At 47.8% G+C, this 19,530-nt stretch overlaps 1 protein-coding gene across 1 annotated transcript in view; it reads right to left on the reverse strand.

The window, feature by feature from the left end:
* Positions 1-19,530, reverse strand: part of GINS4 (GINS complex subunit 4) — a 225,971-nt gene that overhangs the window by 152,326 nt on the left and 54,115 nt on the right. The window contains exons 2-3 of the mRNA XM_069617686.1: positions 17,157-17,332; positions 16,426-16,512 (exon numbers count right to left, since the gene is read on the reverse strand). Of these exons, the coding sequence (XP_069473787.1) occupies positions 16,426-16,512; positions 17,157-17,252 (183 nt within the window). The 5' untranslated portion in view covers positions 17,253-17,332. The remainder of the gene's footprint in view (positions 1-16,425; positions 16,513-17,156; positions 17,333-19,530) is intronic.

The raw sequence follows: 19,530 nt of genomic DNA on the forward strand, positions 1-19,530 counted from the left end.
TCAAGTCTCTACAAATGTCCTGCTTGCCATTACATTTCATAAACATTCTGTGAAAACACCAATTTAGGGTCAAATTAAGTTAAAGGCCATTGTATATTGCCTGTTCCTGAATTACACTTGGTCTTTATTACTGTTAGTTCCTGCACATTAACAGACTCTTAGCAGTATTAAGTTTCTTTAAGGTATAACTTGTGTTGAAATGGTTTTCCTACCAACAGAACGCTGATGTGTTCCATCGAAGCACAGACGTTGTTCACCGCTCCATTTGATAAACACATGTTGCTCCTTGTCTACAAAAGGTTGGGGACCCCTGGGTTAATCAGTGTTCTTGATCCTCTCCTTTAATTGGGTTCATTTGTTTTATCTGTTCAAACTATTTTTATGTAAAGAATGAATTTTCCTATGTGAGGCAGGATTTTGTGACTTTCATCTGAATTTGTAATTCTTTTTATGTCATTTTTATATTTTTAGTCCTTCTCTCATTCTCTTGTTTTGTGAAATGAATATTCGTTTGATGATAAAATGTTTTGAAAAAGTGGAGCCTCTCAGCTTTAAAAAAAAAGGAAGGATCCCATGTGGGTTAGTTGGCCAGGAATACTGGGGGTTCATGTCCTCTAAGGAATGCGGGGACGGGGCCGGAGGGGGTGTGGGGGGGGGTTATTCTTGTTAGTAAGGCGCTTAAGATGGAACTGATCAAGGTCTGGTCTGATGTGGAGGGCTCTATTGGTCTCGGTCACCATCAGGAAGGTGCGCTTCACATTTGCAATGGTCTACTCCCCAAACCAGGACAGTTGAGATTTCTGAAAGATACACTTGCGTAAATATTGGTAGAAAGATCAGGGCATCTTATCGCAGGAGGTGACTTTAATATATGGGCAGCTATTGAGTTAGACAAGGACTGCATGACAGGGAACAGAACTTGCCAAGACTAGGCTAGGCTATCACGAGTTCCAGGAGTCATAAGAGGGGTATGGGTTGAGAGACACATGGCTCCACTGCCACACACGGGGAAGGGGATATACCTTCCATTCACCCCCACACGGAACCTGCACCAGAATTGATTATATCTATATTTCTAGAGACCCATGGGAAGAAGCACAGGGCTCAGCAATCATTACAATTTCCTGGTCTGACCATGATATGGTGACAGTGGACTTACACTGGATAGGTCTGACCCCCACCCAAAGGTGCGAAATGGAGGTGTAACAAATCCCTGTGGAGGGACCCTGTATTCCACTCTGAGTTGGGCAAGGAAATTCTGGAAATCTTTAAAACAAATCACACAGGGGAGGTAGAGAAAAAAAATTGTGTGGGAAGCAGGGAAGGCTTCTTGATCAGGAAAGGAGCGAGGAAGAAGATGGCGCGGTCACTAGTTGAAAGTAGGCTGAGGGAAGAGATAAAACAATTGGACACATGAGCCATCAGGGAGGCGAGAGGAATGCACACTGGAGGTGAGGGGGAAAAGTGAGGAGCTGCATTTTCTGGAAGAGGGGAAAATAATCCACCACCGGCAATTTCTGAAACAGAAATTTTATGAGAAAGGGGATAAAGCGGATGCACTCTTGGCGGCTAGACTAAAGGGGCGGCTAGACTAAGGGGGCAGCGTGCAGAAAGATAGGTTACAGAAATCGAAGGGTCGGACGGAAAAAGGAACCTTTGGTGGAAGGGATTTCAAAGGACTTTGCAGCCTTCTATGAGAAACTGTACGAGTCAGAGGTGGAACCCGAGGTGGGTGACGGACACGTATCTAGCTGGTATCCAACTGCCCAAACTCTGTCGCAGAGATTAGTGTATTGGAGGCCCCCATAATGGAAGAAGTAATTAAGAATGCAGTGCTGAGATTACCACTGGGAAAAGCCTGGGGTGAGGATGGGTTCTCTGCAGGGTTTTATAAGTCATTTCTCTCCGCCTTACTCCCATTTATGACGGAACTGTTCAATGATATACTTATCAGCCAGGCCCTGGAGTTTTTCGTTAGGGCACTTATCACTGTGATACATAAGGAGGGTAGGGATCCCCGAGCATGTGTAGCCTATCACCCGATCTCCCTCCTTAACATAGATGCTAAAATATATAACCAGGGTGCTAGCGACTAGATTAGAAGGGTACATGCCAAGACTGATCCAGCCGCACCAAGTGGGATTCATTAAGGGTCGATAGGGAGTGGATACAATGAGGAATACCTTACGCCCGATACATGCAGCCCAAGGGATAGTTGGGGACCCATCCCTCATGTCAGTGGACGCCAATAAGGCATTTGATAGGGTGGAGTGGGGGTTTCTCAAGGCAGTGCTCATGAAGTTTGGTATAGGGGAAAAGGCTCCTCTGAGGGATAATGGCAGTCTACTCACCCCCAAAAGCGTGTGTTATGGTTAGTGGTGGATACTCACGTTGGTTCAAACTGGCAAAGGGAACTAGGCAGAATTGCCCCCTCTCCCCGACATTATTGGCACTCTCAATAGAACCTCTCGCCCAGAACATCAGAGTTGACTCAGGTGTGTTGGGATTCACAGTTGAGGGGCGGGGTATGGACTACAAAGTCACACTGTATGCAGACAACATGCTTCTACACATAAGGGAACCCCTGAACTCCATACTGGCAGTGATTCAACTGATCGAGCAGTATGGCTCTATGACGGGGCTAAAAATCAATAGATCCAAATCAGTTATTTTCCCCCTAGACAGAAAAAGGGATGGGGAAATAGGGAGGTTCACATCTCTAGGGGTGCAGGTCAGCCTGGACACACTAAAACACCTGTACATAAATGTCAAAAGGGATATTGGGAACTTATTTGAGGCAAACTCCCTCCCGATGGGCAAAATAAAAACGGACTTGTTAAAATGGCACAAGCTAACAATATCTTGGCTGGGCCGCCTCAAAGCTCTGAAAATGGCGGTCCTCTCGAGGAACCTTTATGCGTTTCAAATGCTCCCCATCCAGATCCCGGACTCATTCTTTGGAGAGATAAAGGGATCCTTCCTGATGTTCCCGTGGCAGGGAGAAAAGGCAAGGATTCCTAGTGCCGTACCGGTACTACCCAAGGAGAAAGGGGGAGTGGGCCTTCTAGACGTGAAGCTCTACTACAAAGCCGCTCAACTTAGAATTCTAATACCCCACCTTTGGTCCCAGAGGGACCTACAGTGGATTGCTTTGGACAACCTACAGATGCACCCTGCCACAGTAGGGGAATGGCTGTGGGTGCCGAGAAGTAAGCTCCCACATAGGATCCGTGAGCACCCTTATAGTGGGGACTATATGGGACATCTGGAGACGAGGGGTGGAAATGAAGGGTGACAGAACATGGACCTCACCCCAGGGGCATCTCTGGGTACCGGGAGTTAGGGATGCAATACCGAACCTCAAAAGATTCCAGAAATGGTTCGAGGCGGGGCTTGAAAGGTTTGGGCAGCTCTTGAGGGAGGGTAATTTTATCACCATAACCGAGCTAGAGGAGGCGCTGTGCATAGGCAAACTTTCGGTATTCTCGTATCTACAGCTAAAAGGGGTCCTAACAGGGACAGGTTTCAAGAAAAAGATACAGAGGGACTCCACCCCCTTCGAATCGCTCCTAGATAAGCGGACCGAAACAAAGGGGCTGATTTCAGCAATGTACGGGCCCTGGTTGGGTCAGGTAGTGGTTCTACTGAGAAATTGAGGGGTCAATGGGAACGAGATGTTGGAGGCAATATAGACACGGCCCTCTGGGATGGACTCTGCAGGGGAGTACCTCAGACATCAATCTCCTGTCAGTACAGACTGCACTCCATTAAGCTACTCCACAGGTGGCAATACGACCCAGTCAGACTTTCAAAACTTTTCCAAAACTCAAGTCCCACATTTAGGAGAGGTTGTGAAGAGGGAGCCGACTACTGACACATGTGATGGGGGTGCCCAACGGTACAAATCTTTTGGGACAAGGTCCTGGGGTGGATTAAAGACCTAGACGGCGTAGCTCGAATCAAATCGCCCATGTTGTTTTGTATGGAGGAGAATGAAGACCATGCCAGACTCCTGAAAATGGCTGCAGCATTACTGTTAGCCGCAAGAGCATGCATAGCCACTAAATGGAAAAGTGTACAACCTCCTAGCAAAAGGGAGTGGACCAATGTCGCTAAAAATGTATTTACTACGGAAAGAATCACAACAGGGCTCCATGGACTGGCAAGCCCCATGGAGATGGAGTGGGGTGAATTCACTGCAAAATATATGGATCCGTAACCACATTCTGCAAGGGTCTAAGCTGGAGGCATGAGTGGGGGTGGGGGGCATCCTGAAGGGATGATCCTGAAGGGATGGAGCTGGGCTAACAAAGGAACAGGGAAGTCATATCAACAGAACTTGAAAGCGAGCTCACCATATAGGGGACCAGTAGTCATAGTGCCTAATTATTTTGTCAATTTGTCAAAAGGTTTTAAGGTGTGTTTTGAGAATAGGAAAAGTTGTACCAAGGTTGGGTTTGGGGCGGACAATTTGAAGACGTTTATTGTGTCAGGTGGGCGCATGGGCTGTTGTCCTATAACCCGTCCACAGATAACTATTGTATCCGATTTAAATCTTCAATAAAATAAAACTTTTTTTATTTTAATCTCTTTTATCAGTGTCATACTTGTGATACCATGCCTCCCTTACAGTTGTCACCCAGGGTTGTTTTAGAGATTAACAGGGGCAAGCATTTTTCCAACAAACCATCATCCATAAATATATATTCTATGGTGGAACTCGCCTTACCATTATGCCACGATTAAGGACTCCTCAGGTCTGTTGGGAGTACGCAATTCAACATACCCATACCCTCCAGATTGACACACCATTTCCATCCGGCTAGACTCCGTTCATTTTTAGGCAGGGGGCACCTCTCCCGAGAATTAACCGGACAATCTTCCAAATATGGGGAGTTCAGGTCTCCTACTAGTACAACGACGCCCCTGGGGCCCAACTCACACCAAACATTAACTCCAGAGACAACAGCCTTTAGCATCACATCCAGAGGACACATCCCCCAATGCCAACATACATTTAGAACTGAAAGATTTTCTACAAAACAATCCATGGTCAATTCTATGTGAACACACAAAAGAACCTTGATCGAGGCATTGGAAAATACAACTTTCTTTCCCATGTTAATTTTTAAGATAAGTAGACCACCCACAGGGCGACCCAGAAACAACGTGGTAGCTAGTTTCGACACAACGACATAATCATCAGAATAAACAAATGACACTATGGTGTCTTATATTCCTCCCCTCTGACCCCCCAGAATTTATGGATGGTTAACAATTTGTAATGACCTCTAGTATTCCAAGAAAGCACAAGGAGGCAACAGGCTTTACTAAAGAGGGTGTTGGTCCAATTGCACCCTTCTTGGTCTGTTTAGAGCACCACATACTATGACCAATCATGCACTGCTTGCCCGATCATTGATTAACTGGTTAATTGGGGTAACAAGACGAACACCTTAATTGTTCACGTTGGCAGATGCAATCAATTAATTTGGACTAAGAGCAAAGAATTAGTCCTAAATTTCAAGTTCCTTTCTATCCAAAGGGGAGGAATATTGAATTATATCAAATCCCACCTGCTGTAAGGAAGGTGCTTCCCATAAACCACTTTAGAGTTTATGTATAATAGAGCTCGATCAGTGCGGTAACAGTCGACAAAATCAACCCTTGTCATATCCTTTCATACAATAAAACTCAAATTCAACAGTGCCAAAAAGGCTCAAAATCGATTTAAGGACACCTCCCGATATTCAGGGAGTAAACATTCAACCAAAAGTCAATGAGGCCCTATCAGAGGAGACAGATGACCAATTTGTGGGCGAGGGAGATTTTCCTCCCCTCTGCCCCTCCACTTTGCCATACCCAAGTCCACAGAAGGGTGTTCAGAGCCCCTAGGGCCTTTCAGAATGCAGGAAGCATCTTTAGAACCAGTCTGGTTTACACCACACATGTTTATTTTTTTTATAATAAATACAAATGTGTTCTTAGCTCACATAATGAACTCTTTACAAAAACATTTAATTACACATCAATTCATCACAATGAAAAAAAAATGGAATGTAGCATATCTAACCAATTAAGTCACTTTCGTCTGCAATTGAGCTTACATCGACGTTCATTTAAATTTCTAAGCTACTAGTAGTAGTAATGCAAAGCATTTCAATAAGCTATTCATTTATTTATTGGATATTTGGGAACACTAAAATGTTGCCCCCAATATTCTGACCCCTCCATAAAATGCTGACCCCCCACTACACCGACTAATGGGGTTGGGGGTTGCGGAGAACAAGTAAAAATAAAAAGAAAAGAAAAAACAAAATAACAATAAAAAAAGGACCCTGCGATGCCAATTCAAACCCTGTTAGTGGGTGAGAACTGACGATGCAAGGTCAGAGGAGAGATGGCGGCACACTTCACGGTGTCCCACTGAGAAGGTAATTGGGTGGGGGGAGGCAGTTATAGGGATGCAGGGCACAGTAATATATGTGATCGCTTCGCCATAATGGGAGTCAGCAATTTAATTATTGACATTATGGGCGGCGCAGTGATAACAGATTCGATATTTGTAAGGTGCCACTACAACAAATGGTGTTTTCAAGACGCCACAAAACAAAATTGGGGTGGGAAACAAAGGAGAAAAATAACAATAACAGTCCTATGAGGCCTTGTGACATTCAGATCATGTAATTGCAGTAACAAGAAGTGCGATTGGGGGCGGGGGTGCCGGTCTGCGCAAAATGCAAAGTACTAGGGAGGGAAGGGAAGTTCAGGGTAAAGAGGAGAGAGTGCAAGTGAAAAGGGGGAGGGTGGAGGAGGTGGGGGAGGGCCACAGGGGCTAGGCGAGTGCTAATGGGAGGCCAGGGGGGCAAGTGCCAGGGATTGCAGAGGGTCAGGGTGCACATAAGTGTGAGGGGGGTGAGCTGGGCGGGGGGCCTGGTGCCCTGGAGAACTCAGAGGGAACCAAGCAGCAAGTCATTGCGGCAGACAGGGGTGTTAGCGAGGGAGAGAGAAGGAAGAAGAGAAAAGGAGGGTCTTGAGGAGGTTCTGGAATTTAAGGGGATCCAGTTTAAGCCCGAGAGGGGCAGGGAGAACGTTCCAGAGGGAGGATCCTGCAGAGGAGAGGATGTACTACCCCCCGCCCCCCCACGCCCCACTCTCTGCTTAGAGAATAGCAGGGAGGTATTTAGGGAGAGAGAGTTGGATGTAGCGGGGTCCCAGGCCCCAGAAAGCCTTGTGGATGGTGCAGAGGGTCTTGGAACTTGATCCTTGCAGCAACCGGGAGCCAGTGGAGAGGTTTTAGGGCTGGAGAGATGCAGTCCCGGGGCTGAAGGCCAAGGATAAGTCTTGCAGTCCTATTCTGGATTAGTTGAAGGGGGTGAAGGGAGGATAAAAGGAATATTGAGGAAGAGGCTGTTTCAGTAGTGTAACCCAGCAAAGACCAGAGGAATGGAGACATGGAGTTTCTGGGGGAAGGTGAGGAAAGGGAGATTGCCTCTGAGAAGGTGCAGCTGATAGTGGGCCTTCTTGGAAAGGTCTGCGATGCGAGGAGAGAGAGGAGTCAAAGATGACACCAAGGTTTTTTGCCTCACAAGAGGGTGAGCGGAGAGGACCCATAGAGTGCAGCCAGAGGGAAGGAGGGAAATCCGGTCCTAATGAGAAGGATCTCAGTCTTACTGGCATTAAGGCAGAGATCATTGGCAGTACACTATGCCTGAATAGTAGTCAGTCAGGGATGAGAGAGGAGGCAGTATAGGGAAGCTTGAAGGAGAGTTGTGCGTCGTCTGCAAAACTATGGAAGTGAGGAGAGACGGAGGAGATGGGGTGGGCCAGAGAGGCAAGGTCGATTTTGAAGAGCCACGGCGAGAGGATAGAGCCTTGAGGGATGACACAGATGGAGAGTGATACGGGAGAGAAAAGGCCCAGTTGAACCTTGGAAGGTCGGTCCGGGAGGAAGGTTAGTCGGAGAGGAAAGAGGCCAACCAGTCCACCGGACCAGTGAGGCCAAGGGAGTCACAGAGCCGATTTGTCAGGGTGGCATGGTTGACCATGTAGAAGGCAGAGGAAAGAGCCAGAAGGATAAGAACGGATGGAGAGCTGGAATTGAGATTTGAGAGCAAGTCTTGTGAGAAACCTGAGGGTGTCTCACCCGCTAGTCCCCAGGGATCTGTCATCTAGGTGGCGAGGACACGGCCATCCCTTTTGGATCTAGTTCCTGTGGGTGGACCAGTGCAGGATGATCACCTGGATGAGGGGTCCTCGGGGAGTGTGGGACACCAGAAGGTGACATGCGGTATCCCCTTCCTAGTAACACCTTTTCCCCATCCTACCAGGTAGGATACCTAGGAACTCAACCCCCCTTTCCCAGCACAAACATGTTCTCACAGACAGTTCACCGTGAACGACAAAAGACTAACACCAGAGCTGTATACCGGACATGTCCCACCACAAGGTTCAGGCAGAGTCAGGCAATTACTGATGATTACACACACCTGACTTCCATCACACTTCCCCACACGGAAAAAAGGCGGAGCATGAAAGCACACGCTGGGTGAGGCAAAACACCATAGGAAGCAGCAGTTCCGAGATGGCAGTTTAATATGAGGAGAAAGACGGCAAGACCAGAAAGAGTTGCAAGGAGGGAATTGGCCTTAGCCTTTTCAAAGGAAGAAAAACGTTACTTTCACAAGCCCTCGAGGATAAATAACATAAGACCGGGAATTAAAGCTGAAGAAAGGGGCATTGAAGGTACCCGGGGCTCTACTGCTTCGATGGCCGAGGCGGGTAGTGTGTTCTGAGCCGTGGTAGTGTCCTTGGCTCAGGCAACAAAGCCGCTCCAGTAAAGTCAGAAAAGGCGTCGAGTCGTGGAGACTGATAGACGGTTTGTGTTATAATCAAGGTTGCAAACTGCAACATTGTACGAAGAAATCTGCAAAGAACAGAGTTTAAGGTGTATGTGATGAGCGATGCAAAGATTATTGAATATCCAAGGTGCAAGTGAACTTTTGAACTGTGAACAAAGTAGATGCCATATACAGAGTGGTCCGGCACCACGTGGTGCTCCTTCGAAGGTCTCTGTAAGGTATCCAACTGAGAGTGAAAAAATGGTGACTGTGAAATCGAAGTGGTCCTGCAACGGGCCAAGCCAAATCCTGTGCACATTCGAATTCGATAGCAAATAAGAATTGTAAGTGGTCCGAGCCTGACTGAGGGAGTCTAATTGTGAAAAGGGGTTCTGAGCCCGGCTGAGGGGGATCCAGGGTGAAGAGTGAATCAAACTCTTGTTTGTTTGTTTGAGACATCAGGCCCTCTGAATCAAGAGACTTTGATAACTTAAGAGACTTGGGCATAGAAGGCCCGGATGCTTGTAATAGAAGTGTCGACCCAAGCCGAAGAAGCCCAAGAATGTGCTATGCTCGAGAGAACTGCCTTGTCCCATGCGGAAAACAAGGGGATGGGAGGCAAACAGCCTGAACATCTGGAATTCTCATTTTGTGAACACTTCTTTCTTTTTCATGAACATTTCCCCACACTATTTGTAAATTAGCGGTAAAGATTGGCAATAGTTTTTTTTAGTATAGGCCCTTTTATTTTGACGAGACTCCACTAGGACTGTATCATTATTTCAATGGTCGTAGCTTGCTCCCATCTTAGATTTAGGTTTAGATAGACGTTTATCACATCCCTGACAAGGTTCAATAAACACCCTTGAACGTGGTCACTTGTGTTCGTCTTACTTTGATTCTATGCCTTCTTACAGACTTCAAAGGTGTTCAGTAGAGCGGTTTTCGTGCCTCTGGCTGCTCTGAAGCCAGACTGGTGGTCGTGAAGACAACCAACAGACTCATTGTGTTGGATCAGTTGGGAGATGACCAGCTTCTCCAGGTGTTTGCCCAGGAAAGGGGTAATGGAGCTATGGTGGTAATTAGCCAGGCAGAAGAAGTAGGCAGAGGCCTTTTTGAGGAGAGGATGCACAAGGGAGTGCTTGAGGGTTAGTAGTAAGGAGCATGTGGCAAAGGAATGATTATAGAAATCAGCCAAGGCTTGCGCAAGGGAGGCAATGTTGTCCTTGATAGTTCTGGAGGAGTAGGGGAGCACATGTTTAGAGGAGACCTTCATAGAGAGGACTGGTCTATAGACCTCATCCAGTGCTATGGGCGAGAAAGAGGAGAGTGGAAGTGAAGGGGAGGGGGGACAAGGGAGGCCTCAGAACTGGGGAGGGAGGAGAGTAGAGTAGAGTAGAGTGAGGACAGGATGTTCTGAGTTTTGGTTAAGAAGTGGGAGGCCAGTGAAGTACAGAGGGCCAGGGATGGCAGGAGAGAAGTGGAGACTGCAGTAGGATTGGCGAGTTCCTTGCAGATTTTAAACAGTTTGCCCGTGTTGTTAGTGGCTCCAGAGATGGAGGCTTGGATATGGGCCCTCTTCTTCGATCGATGGAGTCTTTATTGCCTTTGGAGCATGCAGCAGGCCAGTCTGTCAGAGGATGTGCCCGATACCCGCCACTTCCACTCAGCAACTCTATACTTGCGTTTCTGAGAGGCTAGGTCAGAGTCATACCAGGTGTTGTGCTTGGAAGCAGGCTTAATGCCGATCCTCATGACGGGGTCAAGGATGTCCAAGGTGTCGGTGATAGAGAGGTGAAGATTAGCAAGGGCAGAGTTAGTGTGGGAGGGGGAATGAAAGCAACTGGCACTCGCTTCATCAGTCGAATGACGGAGAAGGAGAATGGCAATGCAGACAAAGGCTTAACTATGGTACCTAAGAGATCCAGGTGAGAGGACAGGAGAGGATGGTCAGACCAGGAGAGAGATGTAGTGAGTGGGTCCGAAATGAGATATCTGCTGAGATGAGAGCATCCAAGGTATGTCCGGCTGAGTGCGTAGGACCAGAGGGATGAATGGTAAAGGAAAGCAAGTCGCAAAGGCTGCGGAAGAGTCCAGTGGCCGAATCAGGAGAGTCAAGGTGAATATTGAAGTCTCAGAGGAGGAGAAGCTTGGAGAAGGAGCCAGAGGTGAGGTCAGACCACTCCGAGAGGGAAAGGGAGATTGGACCAGGGGTTGTGTAGATGTTGGCGAGAGTCAACAAGATGGAGAGACACCAAGCCTGCGGACAAGGTATTTGAAGGAAGAGTATGTCTCAGTGGGAATGATAGTAGCAGGGACACATTCAAGGAAGATCAAGGCCACTACGCCTTGAGACCAGTTAGGCCTGGGCACAGAGGGGATCTTGTAGCCCTTGGGGAGGGGTGTGTCAAAAGCAGTGACAGAGCTGGCAGTGAACCACGTCTCAGTGAGATCGAGAACATCAAGGTCAAAGTCTTCAAGAAGTAGACAGATATCAGAAGAGTGTAACAGCAGAGCGAGAGTTGAGGGTAGCTAGGTGAAGCTGGTTGCCACCTCTGAAGGTCTTCCTAGGAGGGGTACAGGCATGTGGTACATCCGCCGGTAGTGGGGAAGGGGCAAGAGGGGTGGAAGACACAGGAGTGGTAGGAGAAGGAAGTTGATGAGAGATGGAATGCACCTGTTAAGAAGGAGGAGGTTGGGCTGAGAGCCCTGTGCCATGGCAGTGTCATTCTGATAGACATTAATGATGCACCTAGAGGATGAGAAGCATGCCAAGACTACTTCCCATCTGGTGCCACCATTAATGGGTGACAAAGAGAAAGGGGAGAAGACAGAGACCATGTGGGGAGTCTACAGGTCTGGAGAGGATGGCGACAAAGATGATGTCTGTGACAGTCTGCCTGGAAGAAGCATTGACGTGTCAGCGATGGGCAGGCCTGGATTGGAGACCAGGAGATCTTTTCTGAACATTTTCCTTCCAGACTTCGAGAGAGAGGTAGGATAGGTGATAGAGTAGCAGTTAGAATAAATAGGAGGGATGGAGAGCACCATAGAGGGAGAGAGCAGGGAGATGGAAAAGAGGGCTTGGGGGGCAGGGAGGGGAGGAGAGAGAGAGATAGAAAAACTCCAATGCAAGGAGAAACTGCACAATGTACGACAAACTCACTGGGCGGCCTAGCAGCAAGACAGTTGCAGACAAATCAGGTACATGAGACCTCCCAGGTTGACATAAATAGGGAGGGTAGCTTGGTGCGTGAAGAGTCTCCACTTATTAGATTTTTGGGATGCTTCACCTGTCGGTACTCGCCACCACGCCTCAGGAGCCCGTAGTGCACCTGGGGCCTCACTCGACTTTCTCCGACTAATGTGCTCCATGCCCTTCCAATTCTCTTCCAGCGTGCTCTCCTGGGACACTGCACTGGCCCCTCAGTTTGTGTTGGGGGTAGGATCTTGAGAGCCTGGTCAGGCAGCGAGGCTGGCCACCCATGTGACCTAGGTGGATCCAACCCACTATGAACATGTGCCAGACCAATCTCCTCCACCAGCACCCCTAGGCAGTATGACCAACGCGTGAGGATCGGTTGCGCTCTCACCATAAAAATGTCTTTAGCGACCCACTGGATGCCCTGCTGTCACAGGAACCTTGTTGGTGTGGGACCCGGGGTCTCCTCCTACTTGACTTGTTGTGGTGGTGTCTGACTGACTTGTGCTGCTCAGTCACAACACTGGTCCACAAACACACTGCCCAATCTTGCAATTTCCTTATAGTACTAGACCCACAATTCATAAGTACTATTAACTCTTACTGGGTCCGCTGCTGAGCTCAAGCTCAACTGCTGTGTCACTGCGGCGCTGCTTAGCATCCCTGACCCCCACGGGACACTGTGGGATTGGAAGCTCTATGCTGTTTCCCTGCTCTGACTTTACCTCTCACCCAAGGCCCCAATGAACTCTAGGGCCTTTCCTTGAGTGGGCCACTGAGATGCCGATTCCCATTCTCAACCGCAGAAGCCCTGGTTCCCTTCGAGTAGCCTTGCTCCAAAATATACTCGTAATCCAGTTTCAAGATGTACGAGCAGACTCAAACAGGTTTGTCTGGCATGACACAGCCATGAGAGCAAGGTCTCCTTTAACCGACTTGCGACCGGGGTGTACAGCCTCCACATCGAATAACGCAATCCTTACCTCACAGCAGAAAGTTGGGGACCAACATTTTGTTTCCCGTCCAGGGGAGGGGGGCAGTCACTCGTTCATCGCGGTATACCAGCCACCTTCTGTGTTACATGGGCAGAGCGCCCAACAAAAACCACCCTACTTTGCGGGCGGGGGGACCCTGCCACCCACAGCTCTCCTCTTCGTCAACAACCAGTCTTACTTGTAGATTTTGGGTTCAGCAGCCTTGTTACCACACCAGCGTTAGCCGTCAGCAGCAGCGGCTCAGGTGTCAGTCGCAGTCCATCGCTGATGACGGCTTGTCTGTCCGTCGCTGTGGCTGGGCTTCTGCCCAGCATGGCCGTCCTCTCAGTGCCTTGATGAGACACACACAGACCCAGCAGTAGCAGCCCCACCTAAGCCTGTCTCTTCCGCCTGCTTTTAAAAGGCAATATTGTGATATGACAACACAGTTAAACTTGCGGGAAATGTGTTACCCAAAAAGGATTGTGGCAACTTCACGGGAGCTCTGCCGAGTGCAGCCATCTTGGTCTCTTCCTTCGGAAGATCGATTCCTTTGGGACTACCACATTTTGTGAATTGGTGGCCAGTAAACCTACATGTTGCGAGGACAAGGTGTGCAGTAATCAAATTGCGGCCAAAAAGTCGCCTGTAAAAAATAAAAATAAAAAATAAATAAAAAGAAGAGGCAAAAAGTCTGTGGTTTGACCCAGTAAAGGTGTACCTATATACCATTTAATGGGAGCAGGGGTTGCGGGGGTATCCCCTGCATCCATAACATGGATTACGGTGGCAAAACCACTGCCTTTTTGCCACAATTATTTTTGCAAACAGCCATTTTTGCCGCGATTTTCACACATGGAACCGAGGACAAGCCTACCGAAAGAACATCCTTATATGTTCTATATTCCTGGTCGTCTGATATCACACCTTTCACCAATACAACACATGGAACAAAAAAAGGAAGCATCATTCTCAGGCAATTTGTTGAGCCATTGGCCCTAGGTATTCTGTTACCAGGGACAGTTTCCCCATCTTGAAAGCAATGGTTGAGAGGCAAGAGGAAGATTCATACATCCATGTGCACCCGTGCTCTGCACATTGCTAAAAACTGGCCCAGTCTCTAAAGACCATCAGGGTTATACTTTGTGTTCCCTGGTGATGTGCATTACTTCCACTTCTGCCTCAATGATCTTACTACAGGGCTTGCAAGTACCCATTTAATTTTTTTTGTTTGTGTTTGTAATATCACTGAGGGTTTGCGTCAATTCAGGTCCCTTCCCGAATGTTCTGGGAGTTTTTTTTTTTTTACTTTCTGGTTTCTGAAAGCCGCTACAACAGATGGCCGAATAGTTCATGAACGTAAGAACTTTCTTGAATACTGTTTGTAGGAATTCTTTCTCTGGATAATTGGGCCAGCCACCGGGGCACAGTACTTTTTCTTGGCCACTCTCCTTCTTGCAGATTGAGCCCTAGGTATTTGATGGATAGAAGAGTTCTGTGAAATGCCATCATCCACCATAAGTACAGAATGGTCGGAATTCCTACGGTAACTGGGCCTGCGTGTCCATGCCGACTATTTAATTCTCCTCAGGTATTTGAGAAGTCTCTCCTACTGTCAAGAGGCTCATTTAATTCTCCCCTTGCTTAGCTGAGCACCCAAGCCTGTAAAGTTGCCTCTGGACACAGAAGGCTCGGACTGAACTCTCCATACAGTCCCACTGTCACAAGCCACCTCATTATATAAATCTGCATGCCTGGCTTCATGATGAGTTCCTCTGGCATTCATATTATGTGTCAGAAAGTGCTTTCGCTTATTTTCTATTCCGATGTTGTTGAATTTTAACAATATGGACTCCAACAACGTTGACTGTGATTTGACCTCTACTTTACTTTAGTCTCTCGTAAAAGGAAACTAGAATGCTTAGAACTTGATTGACTTCTTGGAGTACCAGATGTAAACTCTTTTCCAACCCTTCCACAACTCTAGAGTCCACATGCTTAGCCCTCACCAACAAGTACTTCCTCAAGCAGCCGGTGTTGAGGCATCGGAGGACAAAAGGCCCCACTCATGAACAGATATTTCTGTAAGGTCGGGAGAACCAAATCATTGATTTTGCCTTTAGTAGTACGTCACCATAATCACTCCACTTGTGTCCATGTGTGGCATGGTGCACCCTCTCAAACTGATTCGTAGTGGAGGGAAAACTCTGTGCATCCCGTTGTTATCACTGGTCCCTGTACTGGTTGAAAATATGCTATCTTTCTGCCACCTTTTTTCGCTAGCCCACTGCCATTTACCGACCCAATAATGTCAGTTTAGTCCTTCGTACAGGGGTAGCGAGAGGTCTGTTACTGACCTCTGGAAGTCCCTTCTCCAGGTGAGGGTGGGAGCGGTAGCTCCTTTGCCAATTAAAGTAGCTCATTATCTGACACTGCGCAGGCCTGATAAATATCTACGCAGCACTGTGGACGAACTTTCGCCCTGCTTCAAAGATCGTACATTCATTACGTGGGGCAAAAAGCGCACAATGTCAGTAAAGCCAACCAGAGGTGAGAAAACACAGTAATAAAGAGGACCATGATATCCGAGATCTCACTCACTGTGTCAGCAAGTCCCAATATAGGCTGCAGCATGGGTGTTCCCTGGTCGGAGCTGGCCGGCTCCCTGCCTCCCTTGCCGAACTGCCAATGCACATGCTGCACACACATCGCGTGCTCCGCGCTGTGTGCGATATTTTATACTGCTTGTTCACCCCACCTCCACAAAGTGAAGGCAACTGTAGAAAGACTGTTTCTGTTCACACTGTCATAATCCAGTATAGAGTACTGCTGCACTGCCAAAGCACACACTGCACACACTGGCTTGTAGTAGTCCAATGGTAGACCTCTTATACCTTCAAAATGCATTTCAATGCAAAGAACTGCCAACAGCCTGCACAGAGCAAAGTTGTTATGACCAAGACAAACAGCACATTATCAACACAAGTAATGCACCCTGTCAACGACTATGAAAAATGCTATAAAAGCGCAGTAAAACATCCCCCACATCTCCAAGTGCTGCACATACAGGAAGCCAGCAGTAGACCTCGAGATACCAGATTGGAGTCTCTCTTCTAGCTAGCGTCCCTTCCAGCTCAGCAGAAGTGCCCTAGCATACATTTTTCTCTGGAAGGTGTTGCAAAGTCTTTCAAGCTTACCATCCATCCAGTGGTCTGCCTTACAGAGATGGAAACACTGGAGACCACACATTCAGAATAAGTAAACAAGTCACAAATTTAGGGGGAAAAAACATTTACAGGCAAACATAAAGACATGAAAACAAAATCGGCTTCCTTCAAAGTGTAAATCATCCCCCCAAAAACAGCAACATCACTCCCTACACCCCATTTTAGTCCAAATATAATATTACCATATGGCTAAGTTGCTCCATGACGCACTCCACAATTTCAGATTTACTCTCCAGCAGCTCTGGAGCAAATTTCTCATTCAACCAGGCCTGGTGAGGGAAAAGGGAGAGAGTATAAGCACTGTTGAGTCACAATGGACCAAACACAGACATCCTCCCCTGAGCAACAGGAAGATATTGTTCAAACATTTTGGGGGGAAAAAGCAGGTAATCACATGCCCAGAAAACTATTCAAGCCTTTGGGGTCTAGTGGAAGGCAAAGTCTCTGGCAGCAGAGAAACACAAGTCTCAGGCAGAAAGGATACTCCAAGGTAAGGGGAACACTATGAGAGCCCCAAAGGAGGACTGGGCACAGGAAATATATCAAAGACCTTGAAAGCAAAGGACTGACGTGAAAGCCCCTGTGGGCAGAGGATTGCCAAAATAACACCATGGAGCAGAGGGAGCAGGTCGGGGGGAGGACAAAAGCAAGATAATGACAAGAGCACTCAGAGGTGTGGAACAAGATATCTCATGGGCTTATAACGAAGTGTCTACAGGGAGAAGGGGAACAGCAAGAGCACACCCTCAAAGATGATGTAAAGCCAAGAGAAGTTGCATCCCAGTGAGCAACTATGGCACTCAACAGTAAGTACACGAATAAAAGTGGCCAAATCAATAGAGCAACCGGCATCTCACAGATCTCAGGTTTCCCCAATCACAAGGTCTCCCACGTGAGCACCAGTGCCTCTTACCTCTTCCAGACGGCGGATTAACTCTACAGGGGTCAGAAGAACCTCATCACTTCCAGCGTCAGAACCCTGATCAAAGAGGTCCAGCTCTTCCGCCATCCTTCTCCTTAAAAATCATGCAGAGCTGAGAAGTACCACACTTCCTGGATGGTTAGAAAGGCTGGTGCAAACCACGCTACCTGGGGAATGAGAGCAAATGTGAATCTGAGGTGCAATATCCTCTCTACCAAGAGAAGGCACTGTCTCGAACACGATCCCACATTTGGAAAACAAAGACTCGACCTTCTCAACCGGAACCCACATTGTGTTGCAATGCTAGGGTGTGGTAACTTGCACTTCCCCTATTTATAAAAAAGCATTGATGTGGGTAATTCTGCCTTAAAGCGAGCCTTGAAAAGCAAGCTCACCGTTATAATGCACAACCCCAAAACGTTAAGTGCACACATGTACCCCTGTGGTCTGACATTCGATTGTCAGCTTGATGGAATTTATGACTCATCAAGAACAGGGCCTGGTGTGTATTCAGTTCATAGATTGGGCTCCTCCAAAGAAAACATGTGGGTTCCCCCAAGAAAAATCGTGCTTCAATTCCCCCTAGAAGGATGATCAACTCCTCCAGGGAACAGGAACACTCCTTGGGAGTTCAGCTGGGAACCAATGCTTCCAAGACAGTCCTGTCATTACTATTGGCATCTCTCGCCAAGGTGCTGATTACTGGAGTCTTTTTGATGCAGGGAGGGGGCAGAATTAGAGTAGCGTAAGAGAGCTTCAGTCCACAAAGGGGTCCCACAAGCTTTGATTTTTAACAGGACCCCAAACTTCCTGTCCCCCTCCTGGCTGCCTGTAAAAAAGGGAAATAAAAGGTTCTGTGGGTATGGTATCACAAAGCAGAAGGCGCGTGTTATAACAGCCAGAGTTAGACCCTGAACAGGCTTGGTGTGAGCCATCTTTTGTGGAATTTTGCCACCATAATAAGTGGAGGGGCACAAAGACCCTTTGTCACCGGATTAATCTTTGGACTCTGAAAGAAGAAGGATTCACCAGGAACTCCAGTGGGAGTACAGTAGGCTCGAACGTCTTCAACCAAAAGAGGTGAAGATAGAGCGCTCCAAGAAAGAGGCACACTCTTCTCCCCAACCATCTCAAGGAAATATTTGAGGTGACTGCTGGCTGGACAGGCCCTAGAGCAGCTGAAACCACTGCTACCCAAGACCATGCTCACTGGAGATGACATAACTCCACAAGTGCTCTTCACTAAGGTTCTAGGTTGGGATGTGCAGATGAAAGGACTTACCTTGCCAATTGCAACCCTGCACTGGGTGTCTCCCAGCAACCCAAAACTAGTCTCCTGTCTGAAGATGCTTTTCAAGCTGCCTCAACCATGCTCAATTCACTTTGGGCCACTACAGGACATGCTGCATTTCCTTTGGTACTACGAGCGCTTAGATTCACCTATCTGCTTTTCGAGCCGTCATAATGATGGTCCAACCCATTAAATCAGACCATCTCAACACTAGCACTGGCTCAACTCCTTTAAAGCAACAGACTCCCTGCATTTCGACCACAGACTTCAGCCAATGGAAAAATCACCTTGTCACAACCAACATAGTCATGGACTCGACCCATCTCAAAAGGAAAACTTGATCCACTGCGAGCCCTCACCATTGGGAAGCGTGGCTTGACGGTCTTTACACCGGCTCGGCTGCAGCAACGTACCCAGACGCTTGGCTCAATGTTGTTGAGCCCCAAAGACAAGCATTACCAGGTATCTGAAGTGGTCCTGTCCTCCTAGCCCTCCTTAAAAGGGCCCTGGTGACTTGTAAGATCCTATCTCAATCCTTTTTTAAAGACATATCCAATACTTTTGCTGCTGAAATCAGTGCCTTCACATCCCTGCCTTCAACAGAGTGTCCCCTTTACTCCAAAGTCTGCATTTTCACATGTTCGTTCATGGGGAGCGTTATAGTGTTTTGACAAATGTATGGGAGGATAGGTCTGTAAGACCCACTCCCCCACATTGCCCACCTACGTGGGGCTTGTGGCTCATCAGTGTCCCCCATGCACCTGGGCCCGGGAGACAGGATGGCTGCTAATCGACACATAAGGCCACACGACTGTACTGTAACATATTATCAAGACACCATTTTGAAAACACCAAGACTCCATTTTAGATTCACTGACCAAAGCCCAAGCAAAATAGTCTGCATGCGAAAGCTGTAGCTTGGCCCCCGCTCACCGTGCACAAGGAGCCATGCACCCCCCATACCCCTGCGCCTCCACCCCATGGCAGATCCGCTGAAGGCCCGTTCTCACGAACAACCAGACACGAACAAGTATCAGAACAAACACTATCGTTTACCTTCCGCAGTACATCACT

Source organism: Ambystoma mexicanum, chromosome 10 (genome assembly GCF_040938575.1).
Source record: "Ambystoma mexicanum isolate Mex_15411 chromosome 10, UKY_AmexF1_1, whole genome shotgun sequence".
Taxonomy (NCBI): domain Eukaryota; kingdom Metazoa; phylum Chordata; class Amphibia; order Caudata; family Ambystomatidae; genus Ambystoma; species Ambystoma mexicanum.